Source organism: Anolis carolinensis, chromosome 4 (assembly GCF_035594765.1).
Source record: "Anolis carolinensis isolate JA03-04 chromosome 4, rAnoCar3.1.pri, whole genome shotgun sequence".
In the NCBI taxonomy this organism is placed as follows: domain Eukaryota; kingdom Metazoa; phylum Chordata; class Lepidosauria; order Squamata; family Dactyloidae; genus Anolis; species Anolis carolinensis.
Window position 1 is genome coordinate 248560543 of NC_085844.1, and position 18402 is coordinate 248578944.

General features: G+C 43.6%; 1 protein-coding gene across 1 annotated transcript; it reads right to left on the reverse strand.

Moving 5' to 3' along the window:
- Nucleotides 1–360: 360 nt before the first annotated feature.
- On the reverse strand, nucleotides 361–13996 carry tmem74b (transmembrane protein 74B). Its single transcript, XM_062979120.1, has 2 exons — nucleotides 13754–13996; nucleotides 361–4659 (listed from the first exon to the last, which is right to left on the reverse strand). Exon 2 carries the CDS (start codon nucleotides 4617–4619, stop codon nucleotides 3936–3938), a length of 684 nt encoding a protein of 227 aa, XP_062835190.1. The 5' UTR covers nucleotides 4620–4659; nucleotides 13754–13996; the 3' UTR covers nucleotides 361–3935.
- Nucleotides 13997–18402: the final 4406 nt, after the last annotated feature.

The following is an 18402-nucleotide window of genomic DNA, read 5'->3' on the forward strand; positions in this document are numbered from 1 at the left end:
GTTCCACCACTTTCAATGTATCATGTTTCACTATATAAAAAATAAAATAATTCACACACAAAAAAACCAGAGAATTCCAAGAACCTCAACAAACTACAAATCCCAGAATTCCATAGGATGACACTGTGATAGTGAAATAGGTATTGAGCTATGATGTATGGTGCAGATACAAACAAATAGTAATACTCAATTCTCCTTTTTCAAAGAGCTTGAGTTGAAAATAGGTAGGAAAAAAACCATCAAGTCCCTTTTTTGGTTATGTAAATGACTCTCCTTACAGTATTTTCAAAGCATTCCAATGCTGCCAGTGATGCAAACATCAGCACAGAAGTACAAACGGATCAGAAAGAAGACGCCACACACATTTTAAATGGTTATTTATATATACAATGTTCGATTTAAAACATTCCATTTCAATGTTAAAATTTCAGTAGACATTTAGGCCACTAACCAGAGGTGCTGTGAAGAAATCCAGATAAGGAGGCTGCTAAAAGAGATTGGGGTTTAATACATACATACATAATACAGGAGGAAGAGGAGAACCTTGTAAATCTTCACTTTTGCACATGTAGGAAAGTTAGAATATTTGGGAGGAGAAGGAAAACTGCTTTCCATCCCCAGGGCTGCAGAAAGAGCTGGTAGGATCCTGAGAAAGTAGACTGCACCATTTTAAACTGCAGGTGAGGAGCTACATTTCTGAAAGCATGTTATTTATTAAACCTGTTCCTTATCAAGGATAGAATGGCACTCGAGGTGTACACAGAACATATACGCAGTTGTTGCTGCTGCTGCTGTTGTTTTTCTAAAGACAAGTACAAAAAGTGAAAGGCTGGGTTAGTAGAAGGCTTCAGACATGAACAGTCCACACCAGTAGTTTGGAATGGTACAGTCCCCTCGATCTCCAGGCCTGATTTAGATTAACTATTGCTCAGAATCTTATTTCCTATGATCCCCATTTCCCATCTTCCTCCCTGTCCCATTCTTGCTTTTTTATCAGTGGGATGCAGAATTTGTCTTGAGTTTTAGTACGAACTTTTAAGGAAGCCATTCAATGATGGGGATGAGCTCCCATGTTCTGGATGGCAACGTTAAAGCTACCACTAAAATCCAAAGCAAATCCACCAACATGAAGCAAGCAGCAACCATTCCAGTAATATTTACCCCCTATTTCCCAATTATAAGCAATTTAAATATTCCAGGAGTTTCCAAAGGGGAATCCGGGGTAAAGAATGAAAGATGAGCAAACCTTGTGTCAAAGGCTTTCATGGTCAGAATCACTGGGTTGCTGTGAGTTTTCCAGGCTGTATGGCCTTGTTCCAGAAGCATTCTCTCCTGACATTTCACCCACATCTTTGGCAGGCATCCTCAGAGGTAATGAAGTATTGTCGAAGGCTTTCATGGCTGGGATCACAGGGGTGTTGTATGTTTTCCGGGCTGTATGGCTATGTTCTAGAAGTATTCTCTCCTGACGTTTTGCCCACATCTATGGCAGGCATCCTCAGAGGTTGTGAGGTATGGAGAAACTAAGCAAGGAAGGTTTATATATCTGTGGAAAGTCCAGGGTGAGAGAAGAACTCTTTGTCAGTTGGAGGCCAGTGTGAAGTTTTAATCACCTTGATTAGCATTGAATAGCTTCATCTCCTGGCTTCTTCCTGCCTGGTGGCATCCTTTGTTCAGAGTCGTTAGCTGCCCCTGATTCCCATGTCTGGAACTCCTGTTTTCAGAGCTCACAACCTCTGAGGATACCTGCCATAGATGTGGGCGAAACGTCAGGAGAGAATACTTCTAGAACATGGCCATACAGCCTGGAAAACATACAACAACCCTGTAATGAAGTATGTTAGAAACTAGTCAAGTTGGGTATATATATATATTTGTGGAATGTTCAGGGTGGGAGAAAGAACTCTTGTCTATTTGAGGCAAGTGTGAATGTTGCAACTGGTCACTTTGATTAGCATTGAATAGCCTTTCAATTTTGAGGTCTGGCTGCTTACTGCCTGGGGGAATCTTCAGTTGGGAGGTGTTAGCTGTCCCTGATTGATTCATGTCTAGAATTCCTCTGTTTTCTGAGTGTTGTTCTTTATTTACTGTCCTGATTTTAGAATTTTTTTAAAATGCTGGTAGGCAGATTTTGTTCATTTTCATGGTTTCCTCCTTTCTGCTGAAATTGTCCACATGCTTGTGGGTTTCAATGGCTTCTCTATGTGGTCTGGCATAGTGGTTGCTAGAGTGGTCGAGCATTTGTGTTCTCAAATAATCTGTTGTGTCCAGGTTGGTTCATCAAGTGCTCCGCTATGGCTGACTTCTCTGGTTGGATTAGCCTGCAGTGCCTTTCATGATCCTTGATTCATGTGTGGGCTCTGTGTTTGGTGATCCCTATATGCAGATGTGTCTACAACTAAATGGCATACGGTAGGGTCCTGCAGAGGTGAGAGGTGGCCAGTTTGAAACATTCACACCTGCCTCTTACCAGACAAGACTTCTTTTTCCCACCCTGGACATCATTCCACAGATATATAAAACCCACTTGATTAGTTTCCAACATACCTCATTACCTCTGAGGATGCATGCCATAGATGCAGGCGAAACATCAGGAAATAATGCTTCTGGAACATGGCCATACAGCCCAGAAAACTCACAGCAACCCTGAGCGAATCTTCTTATTAGCAAACTGTACAGCATTTCAATATACGTCTCTTTTTGACTCTTTGACAAGACAAATATCAAGTGATGAAAAAAATCTGCTGGTATATGGCTGCACGTTTTGTTTTAAAAAAGAAAGGTTTGGCTCATTGCAGCATTCTGTTTTTTTTGAAACCGTTTTGATGCTTTTCCTGGCAGCCATGCCTTTCAGAGGTCACCTTTCATCTGAGTCATTTCCATTTTGAAGCTGCCTGTCGACACATTTTCCCTTCCCATCGGCCGCATGCTGGCCTTCATTAATGTTTCATACTTCCGTACCATCCAAGATGTAATTCTATCCTTCCTGCAACAGCAGCTGGGGCTTTCGAAGCCGAAAGGCAGGTGACTTATTGGGTTGAACAAGCTGCGCATTGAAGAAGAAACCAAATGATCAGACAGCTCTTTGATACAGGTAGCTGCCTTCTTCTTGGCACCGAACAGACGGAGATATTTGGGTGCAACAGGTGAGACTACAGAGCCAGGTTTGCTGGTGCCTGTTGGATGCTTTGGGTGGAGATATCCCCTCGTGGTGTCATGTCTGCAGAATGTGCTACAAATACAAAGGGTATGAACAATGTAACAAGACCTAGGGAACGTATACAAATGAGGTGACCTCCAATATTTTCAATATTTTCAATGTTAAATTCTGCATCTCTTCCAGCTGGAGCTATTGCTAAGACATTGTTGGCTGCGGAAAACAAACAAAAAACAGAGTCGCCTAGGTCAAATGTCCAGGCCTCCAGTAAATAAGTATGGAAATAATGTCCACAAAGACCTCAGAGAAGGGACTTTGGCTCTGCATCGTCGGCGTAGGCAATTTGGTTGTGCAACAGTCAAAAAGCTACCAAGGGATATATGGGGAATGTCCCAGGACTGTACATAGCACAGAAAACATTTCTTTTTGAGGGATTGGAGCTCATGTCTTCTCTAGACTTGATGCGTCCCTAAGAAGCTCCTACTTCCCCCATCAAATCTAAAGCCATATTTGGTTTCCCCCAAGTTTCTTTTTTTTAAGGAGAGAAGAAGTGTCCGGGTAGTTTGGCCTGAGATGTGGTTTAAACAGCTTCCCAGCATAGAAGAGGTGACATTCCCATACCTTCTTCCTCTCTGATTTCTTTGCGGTACAAAGTTATCCTTAAGTGTGAATGAACCATCCAACTGCAAATGAAGGAGAACAACACCATCCTACAGACTTTTTAAATAAGCTTTTAACCAGAAAGGACTCTTTGAGACCCACCATTTATGAAGAAAGATTAGCAGCTCTGGCCAACATTGGTAGCATCCGTCACATGAACGACCTCATTCTCAACCAAGTTTTGTCCCCCGTCTCCATTGAGTTGCCTCATCCTCAGGTTTATCGATCCGTAAGTCTTTCGGGGAGCTCTGGAAGACGGGAATGTCCTTCTCCGGTAGAGCTCCCCTTTGTAGATGGAGACCATCAGGAGAACGGAGAGAAGCATCCCACCCAAAGTCAACAGGCCCAGCCCTGCTATGATGCACTTGTCCAAATGGGAGCCCAGGCGGGCGTAATACATCTCCAGCCGCTCCATCTCCCTGGCAGAGACAGAGTCTGGGTTGACCTGAACCTCCCGCGGGATGCTGTAGGCCACAATCACCAGCAAAATCCCTCCGACCAAGAAGATGAGAGCCAAGATGAAGCCATAGTCTACGGAGGTCCCGGGTGAGTCCGACAAAGTGACGTCCTCCGACCGTGGAGACAGGTCTCCTCTGGAGAGCGCCGTGCTCCTGCTTCCTGCACCTTGACCGCTCCGGAAGGACGTTTCGGTCTCTTCCTCCTCCCCCTGGTAAGAGGCATTCTCAATGCCCAGCCTGGGAGCTGTCCATGCAGATGATGAGGTCTCCCCCTCTGGGGTCCGGCGGCTGGACCCTGGGCCATTCCCCAAGACAGTCAGTTCCAGGGGCTGCGAGGACGCCATTGGGATGGGGTCCCTGGGGTCATCCCTGGCAGCACTTCATCTGCAAGAAAAGACAGAATAATCCAGGTGGTGAGAAAAGTCTGAACCAGAGCAGCTCATAGAAACACAGAGAACATAAGAGTCATCTAGTCCAACCCCCTGCCATGCAGGAACCCACAATGAAAGCACTCCCAATAGAGAGCCATCCAGCCTCTGCTTAAAACCTCCAGAGAAGGAGACTCCACTGGATTCGCAGGCAGCCTATTTTACTGTCCAACAGCTCTTACTATTAGGAAGTCCTTCCTAATATTTAGATGGAATCTTTTTCCCTGCAGTTTGAATCTATAGGCCCGGGCTGTGGTGCAGCCTGGGGGCAAGGGACAAAACATTTCCAATGCTAATTAGGATGATTAACTGAAACATTAATGCTGGCTCCCAGTGACAAAGAACTCTTGCCACACCTTGGACTCTACACAGATATATATTCTTTCCTTTCCTTACTTAGTTTATCCATACCTCACAACCTCTGAGGATGCCTGCCATAGATGTGGGCGAAACGTCAGGAGAGAATGCTTCTGGAACATGGCCACACAGCCCGAAAGACATACAACATCCCTGTGATCCCGGCCATGAAAGCCTTCGACAACATATTATCCATTTGTCTGACATCATTGGGACAAGGTCCCCTGGCAACACTTGACCAGCAAGAAAAAACAGACAATATTCCAACTGATGAGAACAATGTGAAGTTGGACATTTATCCACTTGCCTGAGCCAACACAACTTTCAAGTCTCCTCAATTATTTGGGAAGAAGTGGGCCAAGATTTTTAAGGTGTGCTCCTGTTGTATAGGGTGTTGTTACCTGTGTGCTTTGCTAAGGGCTTTCCCATCTCATTGCTTGAACAAAACACTTGTTTGGCTAAATTTTTGGGATGGTTTAGAGAGGCTCTGATGCTTTTATTCTTTCCATCAACAATCTCTAGAAAAATCTCAAAAAATCTCAGACAGTTCCCATGCCCAAACCTGGGAGTGCCAAAAGTAATCGCTGCGTAACAGAACAATGAAGACACCAGACTGTTTCTCAATATGTAACAAATCCCACACAGCACACACTACAGATGCTGACATAGTATACAATAAATTTTGCAAATTTGCCATTCTATGTATGGTGCCTGCCTTCGTATTTAGACCTCTATGGAGCAAGCATTGCCATCCTTTGGCTTCCTTATACATCCGTGTGTGGAACCCCTTTTATGACTCCTGAGGAACCCAAACAGTCTCCCAATTCTCATTTACAATTTTCAATGGTTTTTATGCAGTGTCCATCACAGCTGCCAGGCACTGGTCCAGGATCCAGGGAGCTTCCTTGGATTGTAGTAAAAAATAGTAAAGTTGTGTGTCATCTGTGTTGAGATGACAACCAACTCCAAAACTCTGGATGACCTCACCCAGTGATTTCACCCCAAATACATTCATTTTCCAATGCAGTTCCTCTCAAATTGTGACACATTGTCATTTCCTGAAACCATTTTGATAGAGACTAAAGAGAAAAATTGGTATTTGGGCTTGTTTGAAGTGTATGGCTGCCGGGAGAACTATAGGAGAAAACTGGTGCCCGGCCTCCATGCAGTTGCCTTGGCATAGATCTTGTCAATTCTTCCAGTCCCTCAGTTAAGCTTCATTCTCACTTTGAGATCCACAATCTATCAGCTGTTACCAACAGTGTTGCAGAATTTGAAAAAGCACGAATGGAGGGTTTAAGGGAGAAATGTTCCAAGAGGAAGGCACGTTAAGCCAACGCTGACCGGGACCACTTTCTGTCTGGAAACCAATGTCTTCACTGTGGAAGAACATGCAGGTCAAGAATAGGTCTCCACAGCCACCTATGCATCTACCACCAACACACTACATCCTCGAACTACGAGGGACCGCCTATGTAAGTAAGTCTATCACTGTACTCATCTGATGGTAAATACTGTTCTACATTGCATGAACCCTGTCAGAAGATGGTAGACTTCTTTTACTAGGGGTTTTTTAAGGCTGATGTCCATCTTTTGGGGTTAGGGTTGTTGTGCGTTTTCTGGGCTGTATGGCCATGTTCCAGAAGTATTCTCTCCTGATGTTTCGCCCACATCCATGGCAGGCAACCTCTGAGGATGCTTGCCATAGATGTGGGCAAAACGTCAGGAGAGAATGCTTCTGGAACATGGCCATACAGCCCGGAAAACACACAACAACCTTGTGATTCCGGCCATAAAAGCCTTCGACAACTCTTTTGGGGTTAGTTTAGTACTGGATTCCTGCAGTGGGAAGGAGTTAAACTGGAATTAATCAATCCCTTCCATCTTTATGATTTTGTCATCTATTCATGAGAAATTTGTTATGGCTCACTCTGCCTTTCAGATTATAAACACAAAATGCAGTTATGTTCCCTGAAGGTAGTTTCATACACAATGTTTTACTAATGTTGTGCATTAAACAAAGTTTGTGTACACTGAACCATCAGAAAACAAAGGCATTACTCTCCCAGACACCCACATGGACTATTTTGGATTTTGGAGTATTTTTTATTTTTTTATATAATAATTTTTATTGAAAATAAAAAAGTTTCCTTTACATAAAAAGTGGGTGAACATTTTGGTTAAAGAAAAGTAGGAAAAGGAGATAGAAAAAAGGAGAAAAAGAGAGAAAAAAACAGAAAGAAAATAATCATATTAAATAAGGGCTTTTTCTGACGACCTTATCTGCACCATAGAAGACCCCCTCAATAATACTGAACTCTGGCTACCAAATTCAAAGAATTTGGGAAAATATCAGGATTTAGAATAAACAAGGAGAAATCAAAAATGCTAACTAAAAATATTACAAAAATAAAGCATGAAAAACTGCAGGAACTTACGAGTATTTTTTATTTTTGGGATAAGAGACACTCAGCCTGTCTTGCCTTTCTTCCCACTCACATACAACCAAAGCAAAGACTCCGTTCACATCTCCACACATTTCCAAAAATATCTCACTGTTAAAGATAAGCACTGTGACTGTAACATCATGACTTTCCCCGCTGCCTTCTATTTTACTATCTCTCCAAAAGCCAACCTTATTTTGTGCCTTTCACTTGCCCTGATAAAGGTATCACTATGGGATGGATTTGGGATTTCTAAAAATAGACAGTTCAATTCCTCCTCCTCCCATAACCTTCACTGCCATAACTTAATCTCCTATTATAAATTAATCCTATTAGATCACATCCTGAACTCTTAGGGAGCAGAGAATAAGACATTTATTTGCCCTCCTCTATGCATCGTGGCTGGCAGATATTCAGAAAGATCTATCAAGATAGGCACACAAACATTATCTTCTCTATTTAAACATCTGTAAAGCTTCAGATACACTTCCCAGGACTTGGTTTTCCACCCCGTTGACCTTCGTTCTACCTCTAGAGTTGTGGGTTTTTCTTTCCTGAAATATGATCTATGCACAGGACCTCCAATGAAACCCAAATAGTGAACAATGTGGTGGAAGAAAGAAAGAATAGATATAATAAATATATTATTTTCTATGGTTTGCCGATACAGTTTGATGCATTCACATCACACAAGCACTCTCTATAGATCTGCAGCCTCACCTTTAATAGTTTTGTTGGCTTAACTATGTATTTAATAGTCCTATATTTGTTGGTGAAGGCTTTCCTGGCTGGAAGCACTGGGTTGATGTGAATCTTCCGAGCTGTATGGCCATGTTCCAGAAGCATTCTCTCCTGACACTTCACCCACATCTATGGCAGGCATCCTCAGAGGTTGTGAGGTCTGTTGGAAACTAGGCAAGTGGGGTTTATATACCTGTGGAAAGCCCAGGGCGTGAAAAAGAACTCTTGTCTGTTGGAAGCAAGTGTGAATGTTGTAATTAACCACCATGATTAGCATTGAACAGCCTTGTAGCTCCAAAGCCAGGCTGCTTCCTGCCTGGGGAAGTCCTTTGTTGGGAAGGATTTGCTGGCCCTGATTGTTTCTTGTATGGAATTCCCTTGTTTTCTGAGTGTTGTTCTTTATTTACTGTCTTGATTTTAGAGGTTTTTTAATACTAGTAGCCAGATTTTGTCCATTTTCATGGTTTCATATATAAGTCCCACTTGCCTAGTTTCCAACAAAGCTCACAACCTCTGAGGATGCCTGCCATAGATGTGGGTGAAAAGTCAGGAGAAAATGCTTTTGCAACATGGCCATACAGCCTGGAAAACTCACAGCAATGCAGTGATTCTGGCCATGAAAGCCTTCGACAACAAATCGCCGTCATCATTGTCATCAACATCATCTCTAGGATTCTAAGATTCTATCTGAAAGGTGTTCTTCCTCTATTCCTATATGTGAAGTTCTTCCCATTGTTTTTATTACACTTCTTGCCATCCTCACTGTTGAACAGTTGTTCAACAATATACTGCCTAGGAGTCCGGTGGACACTCTTTCTTTAGAATACTTTAAGTAGAGGTTGGATGGCCATCTGTTTGGAGGGCCTGGATTGTGTTTTTCTGAACGACAGGGCTGGCCTTTATGGTTTCTGATTCCCCAGGCCTCTCTGCCACTTTCAGGTGTCACCTCCTGGAAGAGGTTAAAGAAAACATTGCAGAGGAAGCAGCTGAGCAAACGCCTCTTGCAAATGGAGCTGTAATGTAAAGGTCATGGGAAAGGGAGGTGCAGGGAGAGACATTCTGACACTCATGAGAACACCGCATAAAGGGGAAAAAATCAATCGCCCACAAAGGCTGCACACCAGCAAATATCGGGGTCTGGAGTGTTGTGCAATTGATCTAGATGTGCTTAACAGTTCCACACACAAACGCAAGACAAAGGGGGAGGGAGAGACCTTTATAGTGGGTTAAGATGAATCAAAGCCCTTCTTTTGCAATCATAGGGCATGAAACCTTGGGCAAGTCACACTCTCTCAGCCTCAGAGGAAAGTAATAGCAAATCCTCTTTGAACCTGGCCAGGAAAGCATCATGATACGGTAATCATCATCATCATCTCAGCTGGTATTTGGAAACAATAAACATAGACAAAATTATGATCTGTCAACTGCAAAAGGTCACCTTACTTGGATCTGCACACATCATCCGAAAATACATCACACAGTCCTAAACACTTGGGAAGTGTTCGACTTGTGGTTTTGTGATACAAAATCCAGCATATAGATCTCATTTGCTGCGTCATACTATGTCTTTGTGTCAATAACAATAATAATACAGTAGAGTCTCACTTATCCAACATAAACGGGCCAGCAGAACGTTGGATAAGCGAATATGTTGGATAATAAGTAGAGATTAAGGAGTAGCCTATTAAACATCAAATTAGGTTATGATTTTACAAATTAAGCACCAAAACATCATGTTATACAACAGATTTGACAGAAAAAGTAGTTCAATATGCAGTAATGCTACGTAGTAATTACTGTATTTATGAATTTAGCACCAAAATATCACGATGTATTGAAAACATTGAGTACAAAAATGCATTGGATAATCCAGAACCTTGGATAAGCTAATGTTGGATAAGTGAGACTCTACTGTACCAGGTTTCGACGGTGGCCAGGCAAGCTTTTGCACAATTAAAACTTGTGCGCCAGTTGCACTCGTACCTTGAGAAGTCAGATTTAGCCATGGTAGTCCATGCTCTGGTTACATTCCGAATAGACTACTGCAATGCGCTCTATGTGGGGCTGCCTTTGAAGGCTGTTTGGAAACTTCAAATAGTGCAACAGGCAGCAGTCAGATTGCTCACCGGAGTGGTGTACAGGGAGCATAAAACCCCCCGCTACGTCAGCTCCACTGGCTGCCAGTCTTCTACCGAACACAATTCAAAGTGCTGGCTTTAGTCTATAAAGCCCTAAAAGGTTCTGACCCAGCTTACCTGTCTGAACGGATCTCCCCCTTTGAACCATCTCAGAGTTTAAGATCACCTGCTCTCGGTCACACTCTCTTTGCAGGCGTGACTGGCGGGGACGAGAGACAGGGCCTTCTCAGTGGTGGCCCCTCGGCCATGAAATTCCCTCTCTAAGGATATCAGATCAGCCCCTTCCCTCCTTACCTTCAGTAAGAAAGTGAAAACATGGCTTTTTGGTCAAGCCTTTGGAGAACTTGTGCCATAGATAAATATGGAATTATGTGCATGACTATTGGAACGGCCCAGACGATGACTTTGGAGAATGCAGTTAACAGTGAAGGTATTGTTTTGTATGTTTTTAAATGTTTTTAATGTATTTTATGATTGTATTCTAAAAGGTTTATTTTAACTGTACATTGTTTTAAGGCACTGAATAGTTGCCTAAGTGTAAAATTGCCTTGAGTCCCCTCCGGGGTTGAAAAAAGGCGAAGTAGAAATGTCGTAAACAAATAAATAAATAATACAGATTGAGGTGGAATACAACGGAAAATAAAAAACACATACAATAAAATACATCGATTAAAAAACATACCATTATAACAACATACACCAAACACAGGGTACAAAAATCAACATCTAGCAGCAATAGAATGCGAATTCAAAACTCATGATTGGAAGTTGACGTGAGTAGGCCTGCCAAAAGAGACAGGATTTTAATTGTGTTTTAAATCCCAACAGCCATAAGTTGGGAATGACTTGAAGGCCCATGGCAAATGAAAAGGCTATGATACTGGAGGAAGAGGAAGTTGGTAGGAAAAGGGGGAAATGCAATGTCGATTGGATCCTATGAAGCTGCCTATGAGATTGCAAGACATGCTGACAAGGTTGCAGATGATTTCTTGAAGGTCTCCCATTCATGGGCTTGTCATGAGTCAATGTGGATTGAAGTCACATAAGAACAACAGTGGCTGAAATCCAATCTGAGCAAAGATGCCCAGGACTGGGCTCTCGGTACTCACAGAAAGCCACAGAAATGCATGACCTTTGGACAGATCAGGTGCCCTGGGCACATGGTTGGTGTTTCACTCAGCTCTTCATTCACACACGAGACACACACATTGGCTTCTATCCTGGTAGTAAATATGATACTCTCCAGCTGAGACACACCACTATGATTCCGTACAATTACCACCCAGTCGCTTCTTCTCTCCCTCCACCTCTGGATGCTGCAGGTCACGAGATCCTTTGGGGACTCTCATTGAAATATAGTTTAATTTAAAATTTAAAATATATTTGAAATGTGTTTGCTGGCCTCAATACATGCTGTGTCCCTTTGGGACAATATGAAGCAAAAATATTCAAGAGACCAATGGAAACCCATGGCAGCTCCCCACAAAAAACAAATGGCAGAGGGAAAACACTATAATATAAGAGTGTTAAGCTCATTTTCATGAAGGGCTACATCCGCCTTAGGGTTGCCTTCAAATAGACATTGAATCCATGGAGGGATAAACCATGGAGACAGAGACCAAAAGTATGAATGTTGCAAATGGCCAGCTGGATTAGCATTGAATGGCCTTGCAGCTTCAAAACCTAGCTGCTTCCTGCCTAGGGGAATCTTTTGTTGGGAGGTGTTAACTGGTCCTGATTGTTTCCTGTCTTGAATTCTTTTTTCTTTTTTTTTACTGTTGCCCTTTATTTACTACCCTGATTTTAGAAGTTTAAAATACTGGGTTGCTGTGAGTTTCCCGGGCTGCATGGCCATGTTCCAGAAGCATTCTCTCCTGATGTTTTGCCCACATCTATGGCAGGCATCCTCAGAGGTTGTGAGGTCTGTTGGAAACTAGGCCAGTGGGGTTTATATATCTGTGGAATAATGTCCAGGGTGGGAGAAAGAACTCTTGTCTGTTGGAGGCAAGTGTGAATGTTGCAGTTGGCCACCTTGATTAGCATTGAAAAGCCTTGCACCTTCAAAGCCTGGCAGCCAAATACTGGTAGCCAGATTGTGCTCATTTTCATAGGTTCCTCCTTTCGGTTGAAACTGTCCACATGTTTGTGGATTTCAGTGGCTTCTCTGTGTAGGAACATGACCATACAGCCCAGAAAACTCACAGCAACCCAGTATTATTATTCTTTGATAAACAAGTTTAATACACAGCAAACTAGATCACTATGCTGGCTGTTGCAATGGATCACACACCGGACACTTCCCAAGTGTCTAGGACTATGTGATGTTTCAGCGAATAATGCAAGCAGATCCAAGTAGGGTGGCCTTTTGCAGCTGATAGATGGCTTTTCTGTGTAGGAACATGGCCATACAGCCCAGAAACCTCACAACAATTCATTACAGTAGAGTCTCACTTATCCAAGCTGAACGGGTTGGCAGAACCTTGGATAAGTGAATATCTTGGATAATAAGGAGGTTATGATTTTACAAATTAAGCACCAAAACATCATGTTATACAACAAACTTGACAGAAAAAGTAGTTCAATACGCAGTAATGTTATGTAGTAATTACTGTATTTACAAATTTAGCACCAAAATATCACAATATATTGAAAACATTCACTACAAAAATGCCTTGGATACTCCAGAACCTGGATAAGCAAGCCCTGGATAAGTGAGGCTCTACTGTATTATTATTATTATTTGATAAACAGCAAGGTTAGTACACAGCAAATAAGATCACTACACTGACTGTTGTATTGGATTACATGCCGGACACTTCCCAAGTGTCTAGGACTGTGTGATGTATCGGTGAATAATGCAAGCAGATCCAAGTAGGGTGGCCCTTTGCAGCTGACAGATGGTAATTTTATAATAATAATAATAATAGTTGTTGTTGTTGATGAATAATATAGAAATTATCCTCCAGCATCCAGAGGGAAATACCAAATGACACGGAGGGCCTTGAATGTGACCCATGTGCTGCGGCAGTTCTCTCTCAGCCACCCATCCACTAAAGGAGAGCTTTCCCCACAAGTGTATGCATCCTCCTCTTTAGGGGCAAGGGAATCCTCCCTTAGAGGATGGCCTGGGGACGATGGGTACTGCAGTCCAACCCCATTGGGACTGCAGGGAGCTAGTGCCCACCCTTTCCCCCCTCCCACCCTGCAGGGATGAGCAAGGTGGCATAGAAAGCGGGTGGGAGCCAGGCAGGATGATGACTTCATGGCTGCTCCCCTCTCCCTTCCTCCTCCTCCTCCTTCCCTCCAGATCCAACATCGCCATCGCTTATGATCACACACACACTACAGTGAGTCTGGCAGGGAGACCTACCTTTCCTGGCCCGCCTTGCCTTCTTCTCGGCTGCCTCGGGGCGCATGCTGCCTGGCCAGGGACATCCAGAGAGCCTTCTTCTTCCTCCTCCTCCTCCTCCTCTTCCTCCTCAAGACTTGGGAAGGCTTCCCCCTGCCGACCGATCCGGGAATTGCAACAGCGGCGAGGCGTGGCTGCAGAAAGGAAGTCGCTGTCCGTTCAGCACCACGAGGCTCTGCAGGGCTTTGGGGTCCAGCCTGGCCTTGGCTGCAGGTGCATCTGCGTTGTGCATAGTGTTAATGCAAAACAAGAAGCCTTTTCCCACACTCTGGAGCTTTCCCAGAGCCTTCTCCCTCTCAGGAAGTATTTGGTAGGAGAAGGAGATCAAGGTCAGGTCTTTGCATTTATCTAAGTGCCTTCAAGTCTCTTTATGACAGGCATGGACAATCTTCAGCCCTCCAGGTGTTTTGGACTCCAACTCCCACAATTCCTAGCAGCCGGTAGGCTGCTAGGAATTGTGGGAGTTGGAGTCCAAAACACCTGGAGGGCCGAAGATTACCCACACCTGATCTAGACTGTTGAATGAGTCCAGTATGACACGGTTCAATGCTATGATATCCTAGTTTTAAAATTCTTTGGTCTGTACTAAAGAATGCTGGTGCTTCAGAAAACTGCAATTCCCAGCGTTCCATGCACCGGGCTGTGGCGCAGCTGGCTAGTAACCAGCTGCTATAAATCACTACTGACTGAGAGGTCATGAGTTCGAAGCCCGGGTCGGGTTAAGCCTCCAACCATTTATAGCCCCGGCTTGCTGTTGACCTATGCAGCCCCGAAAGACAGTTGCATCTGTCAATTAGGGAAATTTAGGGACGCTTTATGCGGGAGGCTAATTTACAACACCATAAAAACTGCCAGAAAAACACGAGGAAAGGAATGCGGAAGTACAGCCACTACTGGACGGTGAAGCAACAGCTCCCCCTGTGGCCAGAATCGTGAAGCTGGAAAAATGTTAAAAATGCCTCTGAGTCTGTCTAATGTATGTTGTTTGTCTGTTGGCACTGAATGTTTGCCATATATGTGTTCATTGTAATCCGCCCTGAGTCCCTTTCGGGGTGAGAAGGGCGGAATATAAATACTGTAAATAAATAAATAAATAAATAAATAAATACCATATGGCAATCAAAGTGAGTTGAAGTGAATAAATGATGCACCCTAGGTCTCTCTCCATCCTTTTGCAAAACATGCTCCCTGAAACTGATTTCTCTCTCTCTCTCTCTCTCTCTTTTCTACCTTCCCCCTCTGTTCCTTTATGATGGAATTGACCCTCTCCCAAAGAAACAGAAATTGGGAGGGAGAGACAATACTCCAGAAGACAGGAGCAGAATTCAAAACCATCTTAACAGATGAGAGAGATGATTGGCCAAAACTAACACAATGAAGTTCAACAGGGACAAATGCAAGAGGCTCCACTTAGGCAGAAAAAAGGAAATGCAGATAGACAGAATGGAGGGTGGCTGGCTTGACAACAGGATGTGTGAAAACGATATTGAATACTCATGAACAAGTTAAACATGAGCCAATGGCATTTTGGCCTGCATAAAATTGGAGCCTAGTGTCTAGATCCAGGGAAGTCATGCCTCTATTCTGCCTTGGTCAGACCACACCTGGAATCACACAGTGTCCAATTCTGGGCACTGCAATTTAAGAGAAATATCGACAAGGTGGACTGTTTCCAGAGGAGGGCGACTAAAATGATCAAGGGTATGGAGAAGAAGACATATGAGGAGTGACTTAAAGAACTGGGCATGTTTAGCCTGCAGAAGAGAAGGCTGAAAGGAGACATGATGAGGGCCATGGAACACACACGCACATTGCAACCCCAAGGCTGCAAAGCAATTACCCAATGGAGCAGCTAAAGCACCAGCTGTTCGATATTATGACCTTCTTTCAGGTTTCTCCTCCTCTCTGGATAAAGGGAAGGAAAGGCAGAAATTTTAAAAAGGCAGAGAAATCACTGAAAGATTGCATAGTTAATAACAATCTTCCAGTCTTCCTTCCAGTTCTGTCCCATTCTGCTGTGAAGGAAGACACAATTCAAGTCTTCCTGACAGATGGCCATCCAGCCTCTGCTTCAAAAGCTCCAGAAACAGAGACTCCAAAGCAACATATTTCACTGCATGTGCTAGATGAGCATCCTCCCACCCACATCCTTACACGCCCATTCCAACAAGAGAGTCAAGCAAAATGAGCTTAAGCAGTGTTGTCAATAGAGGTGGCGTGGACTACACTGAGGTGATACCAAAACACCTGTCTATAAAGATTAGCAGGTTTTTAAGCAAAGGCTGGATGGCAATCTGTCAGGAGGGCTTGGGTGGTGTCTTCCTGCCTGGCAGAAGGGGGTTGGATTGGATGGCCCAAGGAGTCTCTTTCAGTTCTAGGATTCTATATTGACAAGCTGGAACATATCCAGAAAAGGGTGACAACATGATGAAACAATGAATCCTTGCAAGGAGCAGCTTAGGGAGCTGCATATTGAAAAGCAAAAGTTACAAAGGAGCACAAGAGCCATGTTTAGATATTTGAAAGGAGGTTCTTTTGAAGAGGTAGCCTGCTTGTTTTCTGCTCTTCCAGAGAATAACGTACAGAGCAATGGATTCAAACTGCAGAAAAAGAGATTCCACTTGAACATTAGGAAGGGCTTGCTAATAAAAAGAGCCATTTGATAGTGAAATTTGCTGATGCCTTGAAGTCTTGTGAAGTCTCCTTCTCTGGAGGCTTTTAAGCAGAGGCTGGATGTGTATTCTTCCATGGCAGAAGGGGTTGGATTGGATGGCCCGTGGCGTCTCTTCCAAATCCAGGTTTCAATGAACTCAGATCTAAACAAGATCAGACCAAAATGCCACCAAGACCATGTGCCAATGCTCTCATTGTCTGCAGAGGATGTTGACAAAGACCCAAAGGCCGGCCTCTCCTTCCGTTCCATCCCAGGACATGTTTTCCCAAGGACATTTATTATTTCCCCAGCATTTGCTTTCCCTGAGTGCATGCTTTACAAGACACTTGGTGCCAGACAGTGAAAGGGGGAGCAAAATTAAGAGCAGGGGCTTTGAAAAGGCGCTGTTGCGTGCCAACAAGTGAGGAGGCATTGCCGCATCGTGACAACTGTGTGTGGCAAGGTTTCCTTGGCAACGCACCTCCGTGGCTCACAACAAGGCATCGGAGTCGGCTGATAAGTGTGCAGGATTGTTTCTTGCTGGTGCTGCGATCATGAAAAATATGCTTGAGAACAGATAGAAGCTGTTCTATAATAAAGGAGCATCTACATTGTAGAAGTAATGCAGTTTGACACTGCTTGAACTGCAATGGCTCAATGCTCTGGAACCCTGGGGGTTCTAGTTTGCTGACACACCAGCCCTCTTTGGCAGAGACTAAAGATCTTGTAAAACTACTACTTCCAGGATTCCACAGCACTGAGACATGGCAGTTAAAATGGTATCAAACTTCTACAGCAAGCATGGGCAAACTTGGGCTTCAACTCCCACAATTCCTAACAGCTGGGAGTTGTGGGAGTTGAAGTCCAAAACACCTGGAGGGCCCAAGTTTGCCCATGCCTGTTCTACAGCGTAGATAAACTGGACAGTTTTATTCCAAGTGAAGTCTGTCCAAAGCAAAATAGTCATACTATTATTTTCCTTGATCTAGATATTATATTTCTATGGATGCAGCCTATTATTATTATTATTATTATTATTATTATTATTATTATTATTATCCTGCTTTATCTCGCCAAAGGGGACTGGCTTTCTTAGCTGCTGCATCACACTATTGACTCATGTTCAGCTTTTGGTATATTTATTTTATTTATTTACTATATCTCTATGGTCTACTATGTCTCCTAGATCCTTTTCACGTGTAGTTTTTCAAGTCATATACACACAACATCTACAGAAAGGGAGGTGATGATGCATGGGCAGACGGATGGATGGACACAGATAGTATAGTGAGCCCTCTATGTTTTCTGGGTTAGATAAAGCCACAGATAAAATACTTGCTATGCTTTGACCTAAGAAAATAACTTTCTAGGAATTTCTAGGCCTTCCAGCACAATTCTGTGATCAATCTCTCCTAGAAACTGACCACATAATCGCATTGGGGAACCTACAGAGCCCAACAGAGGTGTCTCCTTGAATATCCAGTCCTCCAACATGACATCCTAATCCACCTCAATGCTTTATGGAGCTTTCTTTTCCTTCCCTGTTTTTCCCTGAGCAATAACTCTGTCAGCAAAGTAAAAAAGACAACAATCAGGTCCCAGTTGACCATAGATTCGCACTGGTAGACCGAGAGATTGCTAGAGAGAACATTTAAAATCAAATATGTAAATAATTGGTGGTGGCGCAATGTGTTAAAGCACTGAACTGCTGAACTTGCAGACCGAAAAGTCCCAGGTTCAAATCCCGGGAGCGGAATGAGCGCCCGCTGTTAGCCCCAGCTCCTGCCAAACCTAGCAGTTCGAAAACATGCAAATGTGAGTAGATCAATAGGTACCGCTCCGGCGGGAAGGTAACGGCGTTCCATGCAGTCATGCCGGCCACATGACCTTGGAGGTGTCTATGGACAACACCGGCTCTTCGGCTTAGAAATGGAGATGAGCACCAACCTCCAGAGTC